Source organism: Bactrocera neohumeralis, chromosome 5, assembly GCF_024586455.1.
Source record: "Bactrocera neohumeralis isolate Rockhampton chromosome 5, APGP_CSIRO_Bneo_wtdbg2-racon-allhic-juicebox.fasta_v2, whole genome shotgun sequence".
In the NCBI taxonomy this organism is placed as follows: domain Eukaryota; kingdom Metazoa; phylum Arthropoda; class Insecta; order Diptera; family Tephritidae; genus Bactrocera; species Bactrocera neohumeralis.
Genome location: NC_065922.1, coordinates 50,071,769 through 50,095,057, shown reverse-complemented (window position 1 = coordinate 50,095,057; position 23,289 = coordinate 50,071,769). Strand labels below are relative to the sequence as shown.

The window sequence follows — 23,289 nt, the reverse complement described above, 5'->3', positions numbered from 1 at the left end:
GTAGAAAGGAATGCATACGTCAATGGAAATGAAGAAAATCAAACATTTGGAAGAAACAGATTTTTGAGGAACCCAAACATTATACAGGGTTTTCCAATAAGAGTGATTAAAAAACACACTAAGTGTTAAAGAAATACAAATATTTTTTAATTAATATGAAGTACAATCGAAACAACTAAGTTCTGAATATAACATCATTCAAATGGCCTGCATGACATCTTTTGCAGGAAAGAATTCGGTGAACACAATTTTCTAGTACTTTAGTACTTTTTCCACTAAATCTAGTCGTCCGTCATGCATCGGGTGTTCAATATTAACTTCTTTAACTTTAAGAGAGTTTGGTTTATTGCTAAAGACTAAAGACTTCAAATAACCCCTCAAGAAGTAGTCTAATAGCATTGAATCACTTCATCAACTTCTTGAAGGCCAATCAATGTCACAATTTCTTGAAATAATCGAATATCCAAACTTTTGTCGCGATAATTCAGTTGTTGCACGTAGCCCCATCTTGTTGGAACCAGATATTGTCAAGATCAACTTCCTCCAATTGCGGACATTGACAGTGTCGATCTCACCAGCTTCATTTCGAAAGCAGTATGTCTAAAGATTCCATCAGACCAAAAACCACACCAAGTTGTCAATTTAGGTGAATGTAATGGTTGCTCATGAATAATTTTTGGACTTTCTTTGCACCAAAATCGAAGATTTTGTTTATTTAACGCACCACTCAGATGAAAGTAAGCCTCATCGGAGAAGACGATTTTCTTAAAAAATCGCTATCGGTTTTAAGTTGCTTCAAAGCAAAAACAACATATTCACGAAATTCAGTTCTTGATTGAGAACAATTCTATACGAATGCAAGACCAAATCCTTTTTCAAAATCCGCCAGGTTGTGTTTTGAGACAGTCCAAATTCTTGAGAACGTCTTGAAATCGACAAATTGCAGTAGCAGCACTTGCCTGAACGGCAGCAATATTTTCATTTTTACTTCGAGCGGTTGTTTATCCTATTGGCACTTGAAAATTACATAAAACAAATGTTCGCTCGAAACATTCAACATTGCAGTGAATAGCGAACAAAGGTGGACGATTATTATGACCATAAAATGGCAAAAGGGCAAGAAAAGTTGCTATTGAAAAACCATTACTTTGATAAGAAAATTGAATAATTTGTAAACGTTGTTCTTTAGTATATCTTTCCATAATAAAGTTGTAAGCATTTCTGAATGCAATAAAAAAATTACAAATCACATGTCATTTCAAAAATGGCCGAAACGACATTTAAAATCATAAAATCCCTATTGGAAAGCCTGATATTAGCTTATTTTATATTTTTCGTATAATAATTACGTTTGTTAAAATAAGCGGAGAACACTATAGTATAGTATAGCTCAACTCCTTAATATTCGTGAAAAAATAATTTGACAATATATATATCTATAACAATATGTGTATCTATATATCATTTTGGTCAAAAATATTTGAAAACTTACCTTTTCAAGTCAATTCCAAAAGCCCACATAACATCAGAAAATTGCAAACGAAGACATGAAACGATAGAAAGAAAATAGTTTTGAAATACTGGTAAAAAAAGGATTGAAAATATTTATAAGAGTTAAAAAAAAGTTTAAGTAGTAAACATTATGAAATAACGATTAAGTGTTAAATAGAAGGTTTATATGCATTTTTTAAGTTCCTGAAATTATAAAAACATTAAAAATAGAAATCAAAAACAAACTTTAGAAGAAAAAATATCTTATTTTTACACAAATACCGAATATTCCTTGGGCAACTATAATAAGCGATAGTAAAGCGACACTCAAAGCGATCTCTTCGTGCGAGACCATATCGCTATTGGTGCAGAAGTGTATACAACAACTGAATAGCCTATCAGATCGTAACCAAGTGCACCTTATTTGGGTGCCAGGTCACAAATACGAGTATATATGGCTGATGAGCTTGTCCGCGCCGCAACCACCACACCATAAAGGAGCTGTTCCGCAAGAATGAAGCAGTGGGTAGGAGGAAGCCGTAGCAACAAATCCGAGGGATGTGCCACGTAAAGTTGCTAATGGGTGTTTACAACCTTAAAATGCTTAAATATGTAATCAACCACCCAAGGGAAAAACTCAGGCTACTTTTCCTTCTATACTGGCCATTGTAAGCTCAAGAAGCACTTGTATAACATGGACCTAGCTTCTTGTGCGAAATGCCGGTTCTGCGACTTGGAGTCTGAAACTCCAGAACACCTGTTAATTGACTGCACAGCAGTCTGTAGGCGCAGAATAAATGCCTTTCGATTCATGTTTTCAAATGGGAGTCAAATCGCAGTAGAACCTAACAGTACATATATTGGAATTCATCAATGGGCTGGGGCTAAGTGAGTCGTTGTGACTTAGAAGAGAGCAAAACAGACCTTAGGTCGCGGTGTATTCCTCATTTACTTATCTATAAATGAAATTAAATTGTTCTGAAAATTACAAAAACAAAAATTTAAACAACTAAAAAAAAAAAACAGTTTAGAAAAAGGAAAATTTTTTCACAAGAATAAGTTTAAAAATATAAATAATGATTTTAATAAATGAAATAGAAAATGATGGAAGAAAAGTTAGTGCAGATTGCACGATCATAGATTTGAATTAAAGCGATTATTTAATATCAAAGCTTCAAGAAAATCATAGTTTCAAGAATGATATACAGAAAATCACAAGATTTTCTGCCGGTTTCATTACCAAATCATTCAAAAATTCGTGGCTTTTTTGGTTCGCAACATTTGAAGGTTAAATTTTTCAATTAATTTTAAACAAAAAAATATTTTTTTTAAATAATTTTTTAGATTTCATTAAGGCCAATGTTTAATTTTTTTTTTTAAATAATTTTTTAGACTTCATTAAAGCCAACGTTTGGAATAAATAGTTTTTGTGTATTTTCAACACTATTTTGCTTTTCATTACTCATATTTTATTTTTTTCTTTATAATACAAAATTGTAAAGTTAAAAACAAACAACTTCTCAAAACAATGAAAATTCAAAAATAGTTACTTACAACCAATACTTTAAAATTTAAAGTAAAAAATATTTTTTTTTTATTTTAAAACATTAGTAAACATTAGTGATTATTCACTCGAATACATATTGAAGCTAATTGCTTTTGTAAACATATTTTCGCAATACCAGAAACACCAAAGAGTCTAAAAACCTCTACGCACTGCGGGAATTAAAAAAAATGTAAAAAAAAGCAAAACAAAAATATGAAAAAAAAACACATTTAAGGCGCCAAAGCAACATAGCAATTGTGTAAGAAAATGATGAGCCAACGAGCACAACTAACAAACTATGCAAAACAATTCAATAACAAAACAACAATAGCGAACATGTAAACACAACATAAACAGCAAATAGCTAATAAGAAACGAAAATAATTTCTATAGCGTTTTTTATTTGCATTTTTTATTTGCCACTTGCAAAGAGAGTGAAAGTTTCTCGGTTTACTCAATTAATGACTGAGTGCCGTCTTGACGAATGGATCAATAGAAGTGTTGATGCGTTGGCTAATATTTGGTTTTATGATGCGACTAAATAGGTATGTGCAAGAAAAATCGATTATTTTTTTTTTACGAGTGAAGTAAGAGGTTAGTGGAATCGCAAGAAATGAGCCTATGAGTAAGCGGTGGCGGCTTGAGGGGTTAATAGATAGTTAAATTTCACAATATTAAAAAAAATTATACAAAATGATTTAATATTATTGACTGTCTAAAATTTTGATCAACAAGTTACGTCCGAATTAATAAAACACCGAAGGAAAATAATTTTCTTTTTTAGCGTTTCTTAAATTCTTTACATAATTAATCTTCACAATCATGACATCTTTAGCAGAGAGAGGCTTTTAGCAAGCATTACAACTTGAAAGTAACAGATCAATTGAAAAGTCCCCGGCCTAAGCATACTCATGAACAAACCTGAAGCCCTAGGCCTCCATTCATCTAATTGAGTAAATTCTTTCAGCCTCATACAAATAAATTACCTATTATACTACTTAAATTAACACAGTATCTAAAAATACCCCAAATAAGCGGATTCCATACACCACTTTACAAGCATATTAAATAATTAACTGCACCGCATTGAATTTGCCTTTTATAGCAAGACGCATGCGCTAACTTATCAAACAACTTAACATCGCACATACGAACACGCATGTTTCCACCTTTGGTGTCGATCGTGCGAATAAGTACCGTTTAATTAACCGCACATTCCTCATCGCGTACTCCAGTTCACACATAAGTAGATAACTGTTTGGAGTTTGAATGTTTGTCATGCCCCTTGAGCTCCAGCTGTCATACGTGTTGCGGCTTTGTATTGGCCCCCAGTTTCTTTTAATGTAACTGGGCATGCGCACAAGCTCAGCATGTACCATAAGCTGCGGCTGGAAATAAGTGTACAACTAGACGGCTTTATTTCAACAAGTGTCTTCATTTAATGCGCTTTAACGCTTTTCTGCGATCGGCAATTACGCGCTCCGTTGAGGATAGCGATGTGAGGCGTAAAATACGATAAGTAACCCGGTTCGCTGGAGGCGAAATAATTTTGTTTTGCTAATTTACATGTGCAGTGGATTAATTAAGTGGGTTCAGCAAACAATTTAAAGAAAAAGTATAAATAAAATGCCAGAGAATTTTGATGAATTGTTTTTGGATGAAGTAGAGAGATACTCGTATGATACAAATTTTGACTACCTATGCTATAAAACAATGTTTTCCTCTTAAAAGTCAATTTAAATTTTGAAATAGAAATTGTGAAGTAATTTTTTTTTAATAGTTTTATATTTAAAAAAAGTTAATGATTCCAAGTGAGTCTCATTCAGCTTCTTGATCGGTACAATAAATGCATATAAAATCTTCATTAAAGAAATTAAAAAGAAAAATGAAGATTACTGGCTTTTAAACAAAGCTGTAAAAGAGAACTGAGCTACAGATTTTTCCATTTTTCCGTTGTAGACATTATTCCATCAGTGTAAAACTTTTCTGGTTTCTCAGCGAAAAACTGTATTTTTTACAAACTACTCTTGAGGCCAACTTTACTCCATTAGGGGAGTTCTGCATTGACCAAAACAAATAGTAGTCCCATGGTGCAAGCTCAAGGCTACATGGTGGATGCATCAAAACTTCCCAGCCAAGTTCTTCCAGTTTTTGCCGAGTCATCAAAAATTCGATTGCTTGCTTCAATCTCATCAGTTGTTGACAGTAAAATGTAGAATCAATCGGTCGACCAGGCTGGAGCAGCTCATAGTGGATGATTACTTTACAATCCCAACAAACACTCAGCATAACCTTTCGTGGTGTCAATCTTGGCTTTGCGACCATCTGCCAATTGCACCACGCTTGGACGCATTATTCACATTACTTCACTTTATTGTCGTATTTGATCTACTTTTCGCCTCCTGTTACCATTCGCTTCAGAAATGGTTCGATTTCATTTCGTTTCAACAAAGAATAACAGATGTAAATTCGGTCCATTAAATCTTTTACAGACAATTCATGTGGTACCCAAACATCCAGCTTCTTTTTGTAGACAGCTTTTTTTAAATGGTTCAAAACCGTTTGGTGATGAACTTTAAGTTCCTTAGCGATATCATGGCTGCTGATGTGATGGTTCTGGTCAATCTTTTCCATAATTTCATTGACTTTTTCAACGATAGGTCGACCAGAGCGAGATGCATCTTTCACATCGAAATTTCCGGAACGGAAGCGAGCGAACCTTTGTTGTGCAGCACGAACTGATAGATCATCATATCCGCAAACTTCGCAAATTTCATTGGTGACTTGCGTGGCATTCTTCCCTTTTTTAAAGAAAAATTTCAATATTCAGCAAATATCTTCATTATTTTACTCATTTTTTAACAGCTGTAACTTTTTCTCAACTTCACCTTTCACCACTTCACCTTTCCACCACTATATGGTATGACAAAATGTGATTGGTAGCACATATATTGACGTAATACGAAAAGACTACATAATATTAAGTTTTTCACGAAGTTCGTACACCCAGAAGAAAGTCGGAGACTAGTATATACTTGTACATATGTATATGTATAAATGACCAGAGTGATGAGCTGATGGATTGAGCATGTCCGTCCGCCCATATATGCACAACCTAGCTGCACAGTTTTTGATATGAACTCAAAATTTTCACATGTTCTTTTCTTTTCAAGAAGCTGCTCAATTTTCGAAACCGCCAAATTCGGATTACTATAGGATATAGCTGTCATACAAATTGATTAATCAAAATCAAGTTTTTCTGTAGTAAACTTTTTAGTTAACAATATAATATATCCTTCGTTATAGCTGTCATACAAATTGATTAATCAAAATCAAATTCAAATTATATAGTATACTATATAACCATATTAAATTGTTCAGATCGGACCACTATAGCATTCAAACTGGATGTCCAAACTCAAGATAAACATATTTTTCTCCTTACTAAATATATTTAATTCATTTTGAATATTTCTTATATCAAACAAAGTCGACAGAAATTACTATCAAAACGTTTCTAGATCTTTAATCGTCGAATTTGTAATGTAAAACTATTTAATTTTCACAACCCCGTTAAGCTAGGTTAACTTGGTTTGATTAACACCTAAGTCTATCCCTAAGTGTAGTAAAGGTTCGATATTCCATCGTTTGATTTTCTATATCCCCAAGTTTATTTTGTGGCGATATGCCAAAATAGCTTAAGTCTACATAAGCAAAGATATGGATTTTAAGTTTCAAAAGAATATATTTAGATATACTATATTTCTTGTTATCATAATTGTGAACTAAAAGCTCAAAAAATGATCTTCGATGAAATAAGGCATGCAGTATTGTTGTAGTGGTTTCGGTTAATTAAACATACAGGTGCTTTTTTTTAAATCGAATTAAGCCATTTTATACATAATATGTACATATGTATTACATATAGAAGTCCACATAGAGAGACAGCGGAATAGATCATGTTCTATTTACTATTTGATTAAAAAATATCTATATGCAATATGTATTCTAAAAAGTGTTGAGCTTATTATTTGAGTCTAACAACTTTAAGTTCTTCAGTCCTATGATCTGTTTGTATGATTTGCTACTTTAATGACTTCAACCCATAAACAACCGAAATAAGTCTCCTCCGTTTGCATAAAAATTATTGTATCAATGCCATTTGCGAGTTAATACGAAAATAATTTGCTTCAAGAACTATTAACTTCCATAACAACCCAAAGAAACGCTAATCAGTCACAGCAGAAAATGTAATTTTGCAAAATTAGCTAACAATAAAAAAATTGTATTCAACAAATATTACATCACGTCAGAGCAATTGGAGATACGCAATGCAAAAAGAAGAAGAAATAAATCAAAGAACAGCAATAAAGCGGAAGCATGAAGCAAACATAAAATTGGACACAGCGCAGACAAAATGTACACAACTAGGGCCTAAGCCGTCGCATAAAGGCAGCAATTACTGCTCATTAAGATTGTCGCCAAGTAATGCTGCGGCTGCGGCTGTTGTGGAGGCGACTACAAATTTGAGGCATTCAGCAACGACCAATTGTGCAAACCGAGTAACTATAGTCCATTTTGTTCAATTCGAAGCGGAATCGAAGCAGCAGAGGGATGGAGAGGGAAGGAGAGCAATTTCTATAAAGACGCTAAATATAAAATATCAAACAAACACGATTGCGTAAGCAACAATAACACCAAAACCGCACGCATTGAAACGAAAGTGATTGGCGGCACAGCGAAAGGTGTGGGACGCCTGCGCGCCGCATCGCTCGAACAAAAGCCTTTTAATAGATATTTTTCATTTGCGAATATTTGCGCGCGGTCGCAACTCTCATCGCATGTAAATAGCAGTAACTCAAATAAAGTATGTTCATTAGGCGGCACAGCCACCAGCGCCAGCGTGCACGTCACGCTTAACAATGGCGGCAGCGCGACGTGACTGTCAAAGTCAATGAAGGCTACGTCATAATCGAAGTACACAAACTTTCACCATAAAAACAACAACCACGACGGCGAAGAATTTGCTATTTTTATGAATGCTTGTACAAATGTGTGCGCATGTGTGTGTGTGTGTGTTGGTTGGCTTGTATGCAAAGCTGTTCGAAAGCAACAATAAAGCAGCGATGATAAAAATGTAAATGCGCCATAAAATGTGCCACGAAAATGAGTGGCACCCACAAAGTGACATAAAATGCAGATGCAGTAACAATTGCAGGAATTTCTGTCACATTGTTGTTGTTGTTGTTGTTATAGCTGTTAATACACGAAATAACGACTGACTGTTGCTCTGTTGTCTAAATGTTATGGTTGTGTTGTATTACTGTTCCAGCTGTTGCTGTTTCTGATTGCTTTTGTTGTTGTTGTTGCTGTTACTGCTCTTCTAGTCACGAAGCAATAGTAGCCATGTGGAAAGTCAAGGCAGATGCATTGCCAGTGTTAATGCTATATCTGCAAGAAGTGTTATGGTGAAGGGCGAAGAGATAAATTTTACGGTATATAATAAACTTGGATGAAAAAGTATGGTACAACTACATATGTACATATACATATAGTTGTGAGATACACTTTAAATACTGAAGTTCAAAATACCAAAAAAATTCAAATTTTCAGCTAAATCAAAATATCGATAAACCAAAATGCTAAATTTCGAGATTTGATATTTTGATTGTCGGCATTATGTAATACACCATTACAATGCACATACCAGATTTTACGCAAACAGTTCTATTTATTATACCAGTATAGAGCCTGAATAACAAACAAACCATAAAGTCATAAAAGTTTGGAAGTTGAAATAATTTAAAAAAAAAAATATAATTTTTTTTTGTTATTTTGGAAAATTTTTCAATGATTCCTACTCTTTTATTTTATCATTTTTAATAATTTTTTCGGTGACTTTTTCACATTTAAATTATGTCATATTTTACGTGAAAAATATCATTCTGATTAAAACTTAAAGAAGTGGAATGAATTTCATAGAACTATTTTTATAACAGTAGAATTATTTTTTAACTTTGAAATTATTATTTTCAAATGACTTTTCCTTACCTTTGATAATATCATTAACATATCGTCCTAAAGGCAAAACAACATATCGTCAAAAAAAAGGGAATCGAAATTGAGTTTTTTATTGCTTACGATTCAATACATCGTATTACATATAAATAAAATTTTCAGCTTCCACTGTCAGATATAACCAAAATATAACCGAAATATAACCATTTTATAATCAAAACCCTAATTTGTTTTTAATATGAGTGGTTCCCATTATATCGTTTTTTCAATCGCCTGTAAACTTATAAAAAATAATGTTAGTTATTTTGCATTTTATGTGACGACATATTGCGTTAGTTTCTGATTAAAATACATTAGTTGCTGATTTCAAAATATTGTATTCGAAAATAAAATAAATATATAATTGGTGTCATATCTACACATATAACTATGTACAGCATTAGGCGCAGCATTTTTTAGAGAGACCGAGTCCTAAGTAAAAATGGTATTTTTTCGTTTTTCGAAGTTAAAAAATTAAGAATATGTTCGTAATCTAACCTTTTCTTTCACTTATCCTCTTTTCTGTTAAGTTTACATGATAGATGCTATAAGAGGTCAAAGCCGGATCTTCAAAAAAAAAAAAATAAAAAATTTATATTTCAAAATTATCGGCTCGACTTTGACACCATAAAATATCTGTAATATAACCGAAATATTATACAATCTTGAATTTTTTAAAAATTTCTTATCTTTGTTTTTCGGCTGAACCCTGATGATCTTGTTGAAATTTCGAATCTATGTTAGTACTAAAATGAACTTTCTGAATATGTGATGGTTATTTTTGAGAAACGAAAATTAGTTGGTGAAATTTTCCTATGTAAAATGTATGGGAACCTAAAACAAAAATAACGACCCCTTAGAGTTAGGCTACAGCGCCTGGCTTGAGGGAGGATATTTTGTTTGTCAATCACTAACATTTGAGGGGGAAAGAGTTGAAAAAAAAATTCAAAATTTTTTTTTGAAGCACCCTACTAACTATACACACCTATTATTAGTCGCAGTACGTATATATTTTCAATTTCAAGTTTCCCTACTTTTTTAAAGAAAACGCACTGAAACTTCAAGTTTAATGGGAAATATTTAACATCATTCGAAAGAATATTTTTTGGCATTTTTTTAATTATCTCTTTCATATGTTGGCTTCGGCTACGTCTTAGATGGTCCATCCGTTGAGTCCACTTTTTCATGACTCGTTCAATTTCGAAGCCAATTTCCTAAAATCTACTATAGCACAAGGTCAAATTGTCATATTATTGTTATAGAAACACAAAATTCAGAAATATGATTTAATATTTTTAAGAAATGCTCTTGAAGTAACAGGCAAGTAACAGCAAGACTCTAAGGCAATGGAATTGATTGTCACTGTTATCGGTTCTGACTACAAGTGTCAATTCTAAATTGTTTAACCCGACCAAGTGTGCCCACCTCAGTATTTGCAACTGTAGTAAAAACCTAGCTGCAGTTCTTAACAATATTTTGTATTTGTTTTCTTTTCATCTGAATTGTTTGAGAATGCTTAAGAATTTCGTAGGGGACAATTGTGTTGAAAATGTTAAAAATGCCAAAGTTATGCGATTTTAGCATAATCCATTTTAGTTCTTTCATAGAATTCATTGACTGTTTTGGAACAAGTCTACAAATTGAACATTTCGCTAAATAGGTCCATATTAAATATATTGCAGTACTCTTATTTAGCATAATTCTTGTTCAATTTCGAGGGTGATAGCAAATAACGTTCCGAGACCCTGCATCATAAACTCAACCATATGTTGTTTCTTACTTGACGTTACAATCTATCTTTTAACTAATGAAAGGCAATGGTCATAGCCAATATTAAAATAAATTTTTGATAAAAAAAATTAAATGTTAATCGAGTTACATGCGATCTCTGAAAACGCTAAAAAGACTGCTGCAGTGATTCCAGCCTCCTCTTCGTGGATGACATCTAAAATAACGAATGTTGTCTGTAGAGTGACCTACAGTCGAAAAAACTCTCTAGAAGATACGGTCGAAAAAATAGAAGAAATAAAAATCAGAAATCGTCAAGTCAACTATTTAAAAAAAAGTCGATTTTCACTAAAAATTTTTGTTAAATTTTGACACACCTAATTTTGATTTTTGATCAGATCAAATAAGTCATTATATGGAGAACTTATACAGAACATGCAGAATGATAGTAACCAATCAGAACATTTGTCGCTGAGTAATCACTGAAGCATATTCGGAAAATGTTTTTTGAGAAAAACGCATCTAACGATCAGATTAGATCAGATTGATTAAGGTCAGCGAATACACTTTAGAAGACTGTAACTTAAAAAATTTCTTAAAATCGATTTAAAATTGTATGTATGTTATTTTTAAAGGTCAAGCTAACAAAATATAAAAAAAAAACATTATTTTATAAAAAAAAAACATTATTTTCAAATTTAACGCTACGTGTGCTCCTCAAATTATTTTGAAAATTTTATTAACGGCAATAATTACGTCGGATATGCTAGTACAACTATGTACACTAAAAATAAAATATTTTAAACTAATTAGAAATATTGAAATATAAATAAGTTCAAGCTTTGCCAGTTAATAAATACATATATAGTATATTTATGGCGATGATAGTGGCTCCGTTTTTCTTGAAAATTTAGTAATTAAAACATAAAATACACAAACAGACATGCATATTTAGGTTTATGGACTAATCAAATGTATGGCAGTTGTGGGAAATAAACACGGGCTCATATGCATTTATAAATAAACATGAGACAACGCGCGGCACCTGTCAAATACGTTGGCAGCAACCAGCGCTGATGGGCGGCAACACAAGCCGGCACACAGGTGCGGCATAAATACCCACACGCACGCGATCACATAAAACCAGAGCGCCGGTGGTTCCTCGCGAATGTAAGCATGGCAGTAGGGCTTTTGGCGAGCTACACTACCTCATACATATATGTATGGATATGCAAGTGTAAAGCGGTTGTGCGCCAATAGTTGTCACGGCAAACTGGCATATCACCGACAAAAACAAAAATAGCAACATCAACAACAACAGGAACGACAGCACAGAAAGCTGTTGAAAATTTAATAAAATCAATGGGCCACAACAGCGAGCCAACCGCCAGCCGACAGTCGCCGCATTAAATGCCAAAAGCCAGCCGCAAAATGTGTGGTTGACAATAAATAAAAGGTGCCACAAAGCGAATGACAGCCAAACGGAAAATGGTCTGTCGTTTGACAAACGACACGGGCGGTCCCGAAAATTCAGCGAAACAAGTTTAATGCGTTGGTGAATCGATATGCAGGCATAAATACACAAGTGCTTGGCAGAGTCGGAGAGTGTGTGTGTGTCTTTGTGGGCGTGTGTGCGTTTGCGTGCAAAATTTTCAATTTGAAATGTGCGCATCCGCATATTGGCAGCGATGCACAAAGTCAATGTGACCAATCGACCTACTATCGTGTCGACAACAACAACAAAAGTAGCCAAACTTTTTTGCTGGGTCCTCCTGATTGCTCAGTCAGCCGCCCGCCACATTAGTTTGTTAGCTGCCATCGTCCCTTTGACATGAGGCTGTGCGGTATTGCGACGCAATTGAATCCATGCTCAAATATGCACACATTTAGGCCCACCGTATTTTTTTATTTTTTTCCCCCTTGACATGACGCTGTGCGGTATTGCGACGCAATTGAACAGATACCCAAATATAGACAAATAGATACACATTAGGGTGGGACAAAAAAAATCATTATTTTCCTTAGATACTGCAACAATATGGTTCGAGATTACCCAATATACCCAGAATACCCAAATATACATATATAAGACACATATTAGGGTGGTCCAAAAAAATTTTTTGTCCTTAACACCGCAAAAATATCTTCCAAAATTACAAAAACAAATAATTTTGAAGAATTTTTTTGAAAAAGTACATAAAAATTGTTTAAAAATTATTTTCTACGATTTAAGATTGAACTTTGAGCTCAAATAACTTTTAAACGAGTTAAGTTAGAAAAAAATCATATTAGGTTCTTTTTTGTAAGGAAAAAGAAAATAACTTTTTTCATTATACATAATTTTTTTGGAATGCAGAAATCATCCAATCTTATGATGTGTTATTTCAATCGATAACCTACCACACGCCATAAACGCGTAAGCGGTGTATACGCCAATAAAGAAGAATCAAACACCTAGTAACATAAATTCTAAGACCTCAAGCTTTACCAGAGTTTTTAACGTTAACACTTGCTAATGAAAAATATTTTTTTTTGACCCACCCTAATCCACATATGAATATATACACCCTTAATAAATATGTGCAGCCGCCAGGCCAACCCACAGTCAACTAATTCTGCGCATAAGCACCTGTATTTCGTATTTTGCTATCATTTTTGTGTTGTTGTTATTGCTTTTGTTGCTATTTTTGTTTTCTACTAATTTCAGTTTCATAATTAAATTCCATTTCAAATTCAGTTTGATGCGTCATGACCCCGGCTGGGGGCTATACATCTAGGTATGTGGGCACCAAATAACGGACCACCAGCAGCATTGTGCCACAATACCTAAATAGCGTGCAACATGCCAACACAGAGCGTTGGGTGAAAGTGCGATGCCACTCCACAACTATTTTTTTGTTTTTGTAATTTGCAATGCGCGACAGATAAAAAGCAAATGCGCACTCACAACCTGCCTGCACACATACATACATATGTACATGCATAAATCGTTTTGATGATTTGCTAGGTGTGTGCGTTTGTGGCTGCCGAAATTTCAATGAAATTGTCTACTGAAATTAATTTGATTGTAATTAATCTGCGATATCATTAACCAACTCAATTTGGTTCAACATGGCTGAGAGGCAGGCAGTCTAGCGCAGCTGCTCACTCAACTGCGTGGGTAATAACTGTATGGTTGAGTTGAGCGGCAATGTGATTAAATTAGAAGTAAGCAGTTTTGAGATTATAGAATTTGGTTATGAAATACACAAAAATTAAATACAATATTTTTATATTCACTCAAAAGTAAAGTTTACGGTAGCGGCCTACCTAAATCCTAGCCAGAATAATTGAAGACAGATTGAGATTAATTTTAAAACAACATCTTTGAAGCAACATTACGAGGAGAAAAGAATTATATCTAGTAGTGGATTCTTTATAGAAAGTACCACACTCTTATCGGAGGACGTATCTGAATACTTTATAAGAAGAAAGTTCCATGAATCCATAAAAAGTTCTTTTGAAACAAGATGCGTGATTCATCACAATTTCCAGTACTAGGACTTTCGGATCGGATGACATAGAGAGAGGGTAGTATTTTGACCGCTTAGCTTAATTAGCTTGATTAAAAGATGTTTCTTTCTAAAAGTACTTCCTAAATACTACCAATATTTATTACAAAGCGATATATTTAGGCCATACCTCTTTGCAAAAGACGTATAAAAGTTTACCATTACTGCTGGCTAAAACTTGAGCGATAAACAAGAAAGCTCTTCTTAAATGCTGCACAGTGCTTAAGGTAGAATTTTTTTCTCCAAAAGTTGCTTCGATATGGTAATAAAAAAGCTTACTGAGGCAAAATCACCACAAGTGTATAGGAAGCAAGGAAGGTCTAGCACTTAAAACTCAGTTCACGGTGAGAGCAAATTTTCTTCGCTTACGACTTCTAAACTAGTCGAAATGCTAATATAGCGAAATTTCATAGAAGACTGCATTTAAACTAAGTTTGACAAAAATGTTCACCTAAAACGATATATACTTATGGGAGAGTTCAATTCCAAAACGTTTTACTCTCTTGTGATAAATTACCTAAAAATATTTTTTTTAACTTAAAATTTGGATAAACTAACAAAAAACCTCATTTTACTTCTTACTTGCAGATGATTTTGCGGATAACAGCAGTAACGTTCCTGCTAGCGGCCAGTTGCAGTGATGCCGTTGTTGTGAAGCCGCGGCCACAATATGGCCCACCACCACCACAACGACAGCCACATCGTGAGTATGGCGTACCACAGCAGATACCGTTCCGTGAATATGGCCCACCAGCACTAAAGTATGGACCACCCAAATTCATTAGCGGCGGCAATGGTGGCAGCTTCTCTTCAAGTAGTAGCAGCAGCAGCAGCAATAGCTTTAACAGTGGCTTCAACGAACAAATCAAATCGCATTTCGGTGTGCCAAAGCCATTCTATGGTCCACCACATATTCAACATAAGCCCGCGCCCAATTATGGACCACCACAGGCACAGTATGGCCCACCACCACGTCCTGCGCCACAATACGGACCACCACCACCAAGGCCATCACCACAATATGGCCCACCACCTCGTCCCAGCTATGGACCACCACCACAGTCGCTGCCTTCGCCATTACCCGCGCCTCTGTTCAAACCTGAACATTCACCAGCCAGTTCTTATGGTCCACCACCCTCAGGGCCGCTAAATTTGCCACCCAAACCTGTGTATGGACCACCTAAGCCTTCGTATGGTCCACCGCCATTAGCTTTAGGACTTACTGGCCCCGGTCCAGCGCCTGCCAACTTCAACAAAGTGCCTGAAACAACGATTATACTGGCAAGCGGTGGCGGTAATGGCGGCTCCTCCGGTGGCCATCATCATGGTAATGGCGGCGGCCCAGTAAAACAAGTGCAAATCCAAATAGATGCCTCAGGACATACGCACAGTGTAAGCGGCTCACAAGCACCATTTCACACAGCTTGCGACGGTTGGAAACCGATACCAGCACCTGTAGGCTCCTATGTAGAGGGCAACAACATTGAGACTCAATCTGGTTATAGTCACGTCGCACAAGGTAGCTTCGGCACACAGTACAGCGGGGGTGCAAGTATTTCCGGCGGCAGTCATGGTGGTGCAACTGGCAGTGGTGGTAGCATTATTGCCGGATTGAGCGATGCACAACTTGTTGCGGTTGCGTTACAATCAGGTGGGTTCGATGGGTCCAACCATGGTCCACAATTGCCACCCACGGGACCAACGGGTGATTTCAAGCAACAAAATATTAACTCGATCGAAACTGATGTTTTACAGGTGAGTGGCAAAACGTTAAGATAACACAAGAAGCAATATATTGATTGTTTATTCCTACAGGTTGCTCTTGGCGGTGGCGATGATTCGTATAGCAAACCACCGGCAGACTCTTATGCGCCCGGCTCGATTCACGCGCATAAACACAATAACATTAATGGCGGATTAATTCCACCCAGCGGTAACTATGGACCACCCCCGCCGCCACCACCAGTGGATAGTTATGGCCCACCACCGAGTGGTAACTACCTTCCACCACCAAGTGGCAATTATGGACCACCACCATCTCAATTGCCTCCACCAAGTGGCAATTACGGACCACCACCACCACCATTGCCACCAAACGACAATTATGGACCTCCTCCACCACCACCTTCCAGTGCCGCGCTATTCGTGGAAAATCACCACTCCTCGTCTGCATCCTCCTCCTCATCCTCTCAAGCTGGCTTACATTATGGCTCGCAATCCGGCAATGTTCTGAATGTTCCTACGCATGGTGCTTCGCAACCTAGTCGTCCGGTATCGTTCCGGCCACCAGTCCCTCAAGGTCTGCTAGAGTCTATTGGTGCTGCCGTGCAACATTTGGATCAATTTGGTGTTAAACCACCAACTCAGTCGCCCACTTACATACCACCTGCAGCAAATGAAATCGCCGATAATGGGATTGGTTCGGAATACGGTCCACCTCCACCACCGCCTGCGCAAATCAATGTGCCCATTGGCGTTATTGAGCAGCAGTTGCCACAAGTACAGCCGCCTCAGGTCTTCACACAGGTAAATCAGCAACACGAACACCACAATCATCAACAAAACACACAAAACTTTCAACATCAACAACAACAAATACAACAACAACAATTCCAACAGCATGGTTCATTCCAAGAATTCCCACCATTGTCTCCACCTCCTCCACAACCCCAATTTCAAATTTTACCCCCATTACAGGAGCATCGTGGCAACGCACAAAACCAATATGGTCCACCTTTGCCACCACCACCACCGCAACAGCAGTATCTACCCCCACCACCACCACCACCACAACATGGTCGCCCCTTCCCACAACCTCCACCACCACCATCTCAACAATATCTGCCACCGACACAACAAACTGGTCCAGTAACCTTCCAGCAGCAAAGTAGCGCATCCTCGAGCTCCAGCTTCGAAAACTCATACTCTTCCTCGCAGCACAATGAGCAATTCATACACGCGCAAGCCTTGCCTCTGCAACAGGAACCGCGCTTCACGCAGGTTCATGATTGTGGTCAAGGACCGAACCTAGTCAGTGCAGGCTATCAATTGCAGCAACAGAATCAGTATCAACAACAAAACCAGTATCAGCAACAACAGCAACATCAGTTCCAACAGCAACACTCGCAACAATACTCCGCCTCAAACTCGGTTTCGAGCACCTCAGCTAACGCCTACAACGCCATCTCGCAAAGCATACCTGTGGCTGAGACACACACACAGTTTGTTGAGCAAGAACCAGCCGACAGCTACGGACTACCGTCAGCCGGTAATCACCTCGATCATGACTATGACGGCTATGCTTCACAGAAGTCCTCTGTAGCGGCGCTGCCAGATGGCACTAATCCTCAAGAACTGCCCGGTCTCGATGGTCTTAATGTGATTTCTGCGCAGAAATCTCAATCCATACAGCTGTCGCCTGAACAGGTCAGTGGCGCGGCGCATTCTCAATATGAACCTACATTCCAACTGGACATTGCCGGTAATGGCGCAAAATCGGTACAAACCGAACAGTCCGCTAACCATGAAGAGATACTGTCGGAAGGCTTACTGCAATCGATATTAACCGCCATTGAGCAACCCCAACAAAAGGGTGTGCAGCATCAGCACACCGTACAGGTGATCACAAATCAAAATAACGACATCTACGGTCATGGCGCACAAAGCCGCTCCGACACAGACATACAGGAAGATGCCACGCCCGACGATGAACACGAGCCCGAAGTGGCCGAATCCGACAAAGTTGAGGTGCAAGTAAACGCCGATGGCGAAGAAGTGGCGACAGTGCGGGAAATTAAGCCGATTGTAGCGGCCGAAATCGATGACGATGAAGCGAAGCATTAGCGACCTAGATATAAATAACGGTAGATGTGGTATTTTTAGAAATGCAAGTCACTGCTGTGGCGCATGCGCTGTCCGTTATGTGATGGCTGTGGCGCCAAGGTGATAATACATATGACCGAAGCTAGTTATCATCACGAAACTAATTTATTTTAACGATAACGAAATGTTCTCTTGGCGGAACAAATAAAGTACTTAATATCATTACAAAAAAATCAAATAAATATAATTTTCGCTCAACCTCGTTAAGGTTGCCATTAGTGTTTAAGCTCAATTACATTTACATTTATTAATTATAAAAAACATTCACTATCATTTTCCATTAAAGTTGCCATATCTTATTGTGCATGGCTTTGCCTTTGTCCTGCAAAAATGTAAACCAGCAATATTTACATTTTTTGCCTTTATTGTGTATAAGGACACTCGGCAAAGCGCAGGGAGCATCTTTTCATTAAATGTTTAAAACATAATGTTTATTAATTAAAACCATGTAAAATTACATATGTATAAATAATTGCGATAATTTATTTAAAATAAAAATTACACAAAAATTAAATGACATTGTTTCATTTACTCAAAAACTATAGAAGCAAACAGCAAAGAAATAAATTTTCTTTTCTTTTAAGCGAACAAGGAAACGAAATCCTTATTAAACAACAACATAAACTCTATTAAGTTTATCGAGTTCAGAGCATAAACACAAATCACACTTAATAGCCTCTTAAAAAGACTGGAAATATTTTAGAGATACTCAAGCTACCCCTACCAAATTCATCAAAACGTTTCAGATGAACTGAAGCTTGCAAGCTGAGAGGCAATGTTCTTTAGCCATCTATTATAAGCACATTTAGTTAATTAGTTAATTAGCAAAGAATTATCATAACATCGCATTTTGATTTTATTTTTAATCTCCTCTTAACAAGTGTTGTTCTATAACTTTAGGTGAAACTTTATTCTATTTGCTCATTTTTTTCGTACTTTTTTTTTAAATTTTGTGTATTCCCAACTAAGAGCTTAAAGACTAAACTCAAATCTTAGAAGCATTAATATAATTAAAATTACTAGCCTTTGTTCTTTCTGTTATTGTTCCGACTAAAATAATCGGGTATATAAAACTCTTTAATGGGTTCAAAGTCACATTTAGGAAGATGAAGAATTTTCAGATGGCGAGACTTTTTTAGGAGATCGACACCAAATTGGGGAAATAAAAATCAAGTATTATGTAACAGTTAAAAGTTAGTTGAACTGAGAAATATGAAAATTCATAGTTCGCTTTAGTATGAATATGCTTAATGACATCATTAAAATCTGAACACTATCCACTTAATGAGTTAGAATAGGATAGGTTATAGTGGACGGCTGTCACGCCATACATTGATCTACTGATCATTAATAATACCGGAAGTTCAGTTTAATTTGACCTAAAATATTCGTTAGACAAAACGTTACCGCTTTTTGCAAATTTTAAGAGCAACTTGATATCGAATTTTCATACTTCAGCTAGTCTCTTAACCTGCAAAGCTCTTAGATTCTATATAAGGCTGAACAGAAACAAAGAAGGTGTTCCAGCATCTGTCTCATGCCGTCAATTAGGGTTGTTACTTATGTCCATCTTGCACGGTGGTGATGCCAGTAGGCTGTTACCTATCTATTTTGACTTCGCACAGACTTTGGCTGTTGGAAAAGGCGTGTAATGATTGTTGGTAAGTAGAATTTAAAACTTGAAGTTACCTTGACTAGAATCGCAAATAATTTTTGGGTGGAATAGTTCTTCACCAACATTTGATTTACTTAAATTGGTTTCAGTTAAATAAGTGATTAAAATTCTGCTGGTTTAGTGGTTATAGACAATTAGTCGGCAGAAGAGTTTTTCTAAATATACTCCGAATAAAACAAAAGACTTTTTATCGGCGATAAATAGACACATATTTTTAGAAAGCCACAGCTTTGGATTAATTGTTTCTAAATGCAAAATTCTCTCAAACCTCAGACAAAATGAATGTTTAGCTTACATATCGAAAAATTCAAGGTGGGAACTTTGGAATTCTTTAATAAAAATAACTGTTAATGTTTAATTATATGACAGTACAGAACCGATAAAAATTAAATTATACCAATGACGATCATTCCATTTACCCGAAAGAAATAAAAACCCTCCTAAACAGGAATAAGAAGTTACGACGGAGATGGAAACAAACACGTTCACTACTTGCCAAAACTAACCTTAATTAAAACGAGAAATGAATACGCAAATCTTTATCTCAACTATCGGTGAAGTATCAAATAATATACATATTAAACATCCCACATGCCACGGTGCAACATAAAAACTTGACAGTAATATGTGGGCTAGAAGTGATGGTGATAAAATAAACAAATTATAAACTCAGATTTAATATTGGTTTGTTTTAATTCGGCATTTCTAATTAAAATATTTTATTGCCATATTTTTAATCCGATTTTTGGCGGTTGAAAATTTGTAAATTCTCTTTAGCCAAAATTTTAGGGATAACAAAAAAATAATAATGTAATAATAATTCAATTTTCAAATGCCTTTTAATACATTATTTTCAACCCTGCACTTACACAAGAGTTTCAGTTAGCGGAGTCAATTGGACATTAGAAAACTCATAGAAGCATTAAGAAAAATTTCGGCTGGCGCTTTTATGTAAATAACCAGGTACTTAACCGATAGTTTCCTTTAACTGAATGAATCCAAGTTAGGACTTTGCTAAATTGTGTAATATGCGCCTAAATGAAGGTTAACTAAATCTATCAAAAATCTGAATTTGATTGGTTACTAAAAATATACAAATTGTTTCTCAAATTTTTTTTTTTTTTTATATCGGTCTAGAACTCTCTAAATCGGTACAGAAAATTGTGTTTTCACCATGAATTAATTAGTTTCTGTTTATAAAATTTTTAGAACTACATAAATAATCTTTATATGTGTGTTATACATTTTTGTTAATTATTTGTGAAAGTACAACATTATGCGTATAGTAACGACCCTACCTGTAGTAAAAGGCAACAGAGTTATAGTATTAAATTTTTCTTTTGTTTGGTTTCTTAAATGTCAATATTTTGTGCTATAGAGACCAAAAGCACAAATAAATTACAATGCTACTATTTTCTACTACTCCTGCCTACTTGCGTAGATTCCCTAGAATTTCTAATTAGGAATATTTTGCAAGAGCTAAACATCCTTGACTCACCTTACATTTGTTGTTTCTTATTGTCAACATCATTTTCCAGGTAATCCTTTCTGGTATGAATTCCTTGCACTATTACTATTTTCACATCACAACACATTTCTTAATTCGCACACAAACAAAATGCTCATGGAACTTTTAATAATAAATATAATTTTCTTACCACTTTTACACACTTTACACTTTCTTATCGTTATTTCAAACGAAATTTAAAACATGCTGCTTTTCACATTTTTACAAACTTTTACTGCAACTCATACTACACTCACACTAATTATTTGCCCTATTTTTCACCTTTTATTCCCACTAAAATTGGTTATTTCTTCAAGTTATTAATTAATTTACAATTTTGTCCAATTCTGATACGCACATTTTTCTTCACTATGAAACTTGTTTTTGCCGGCACAACACAAATAACGGCGCGCACTCAGTGCATTTGCATGCATTGCCTACGGTTGCGCTGAGAATCATTCTCCTGCTCTCATTTATTTTATTGCAATTGATTTTGAACAGTTGTAAGTTTTGATTTTTCTTTTGCTTGCTTGTGCCAAAGGAAAGAAAGGAAGGTGCCGAAATTTACTTCACTTTGTTGTTTAAACAAAGAGTTTATTTGCTTAAAGAGTAAGCAAACATATTTTATTTCTTCGTTGTTTATTAATTTAACGTTATACTGAAGAGATGACAGTGTTTGCTAATTCCGTTAGTATGTGTGTTTGTACATACTTATGTATATATTTTGAGGTTGCCAAAATAATTGAAATTTAATGTACTCATGCAGTTGTGATGTGTGAAAAGCATACATATGTATGTATGTATGTGCTAAACATTATTTTTCATTAATGTACATATGTACATGTTGCATGAAACGTAAATAAAACATATCATAAGCAATTATTGCATGCAAGTTAAGAAAGCAAAAATGATAGAATACTGAATTTTCCTAAAATAACAATATCAATTAACTGACAATCATTTCGTTAGAACATACTTCTGAATGTGCATTGCACAAGAAAACATAACGAAATTAAATTATGTAATGCGTTGCAAAATCAAATATATTTTTCATTTGACTACATTGAAATTGAGTAATGTGTATTTTGCACAAAATTCTATATTAAATACATACATAACTAGTAATCAATCGGTAGATATTTTAGTCAAAACTAAGTTTATAGCATAAAACATATTATTTATTTCCTATTGATTCTCAATCCCACTTTTCAGCTAGTATTCCCGAAATGTCATAAACAGTGTTTGGAAATAGGAAAATAAAATAAGTAAGGAAGCGCTAAGTTCGGATGCAACCGAACATTTTACACTTTTGCAACATCCAAGAAATAAAGCGAGAGAGATACCTCAAGATATAAAATGTCCTCCAAATTATCGGAACCTAAACAATTGTATATATACTACATATTGTCTATATACATAATTCATACACTGACCGACGAGTTAGGCATAATATTTATTAAAAAAACGAAAATGGCTAAACGTAATATATGAGAATTGGGGTAGTATAGACCCGATTTTATCTATTAAGTATTAACACGTCACATACGAAAAAAATTTTCTCTGGGTTTCATTTAGGTACCTCACATATAATCACCAAGAACATGTAGTAAAGTCAGCCGAAGGTTCGAAAATCCTCACATTAGTTATATGGGGTTAAGTTTTCAACCAATTGTATCTATTTTAGCCGCAAAGATACAGTGTTCTAAAATTTTCTTCGAGATGACTCAAATATTGACGGATATATCCAGCATAAAGAGACCTAGAGTTCGAAAATCTTTATATTAGGTATATGGGAGCTCAGGCAAGACCCGATTCAACCCATTTTTGATAAAAAGAAACACTATTGTCAAGA

General features: G+C 35.4%; 1 protein-coding gene and 1 long non-coding RNA gene across 3 annotated transcripts in view; one reads left to right on the top strand and one right to left on the bottom strand.

Annotated features, from left to right (window-relative positions):
• The window catches only part of LOC126759597 (uncharacterized), a 35,879-nt gene extending 17,110 nt beyond the window's left edge, over nucleotides 1-18,769 (top strand). Inside the window, exons 2-4 of one of the 2 annotated variants that reach the window (XM_050474472.1) lie at nucleotides 14,962-16,128; nucleotides 16,189-16,899; nucleotides 17,071-18,769. In XM_050474472.1, coding sequence (XP_050330429.1) covers nucleotides 14,962-16,128; nucleotides 16,189-16,899; nucleotides 17,071-18,216 — 3,024 coding nt within the window. In that variant the 3' untranslated portion in view covers nucleotides 18,217-18,769. Of the gene's footprint in view, nucleotides 1-14,961; nucleotides 16,129-16,188 lie in introns of both variants that reach the window. The other variant, XM_050474471.1, reaches the window with a different exon arrangement.
• The window catches only part of LOC126759605 (uncharacterized), a 140,320-nt gene extending 118,036 nt beyond the window's left edge, over nucleotides 1-22,284 (bottom strand). Inside the window, exon 1 of the long non-coding RNA XR_007667030.1 lies at nucleotides 21,429-22,284. This is a non-coding gene — a long non-coding RNA (uncharacterized LOC126759605). The remainder of the gene's footprint in view (nucleotides 1-21,428) is intronic.
• Nucleotides 22,285-23,289: the final 1,005 nt, after the last annotated feature.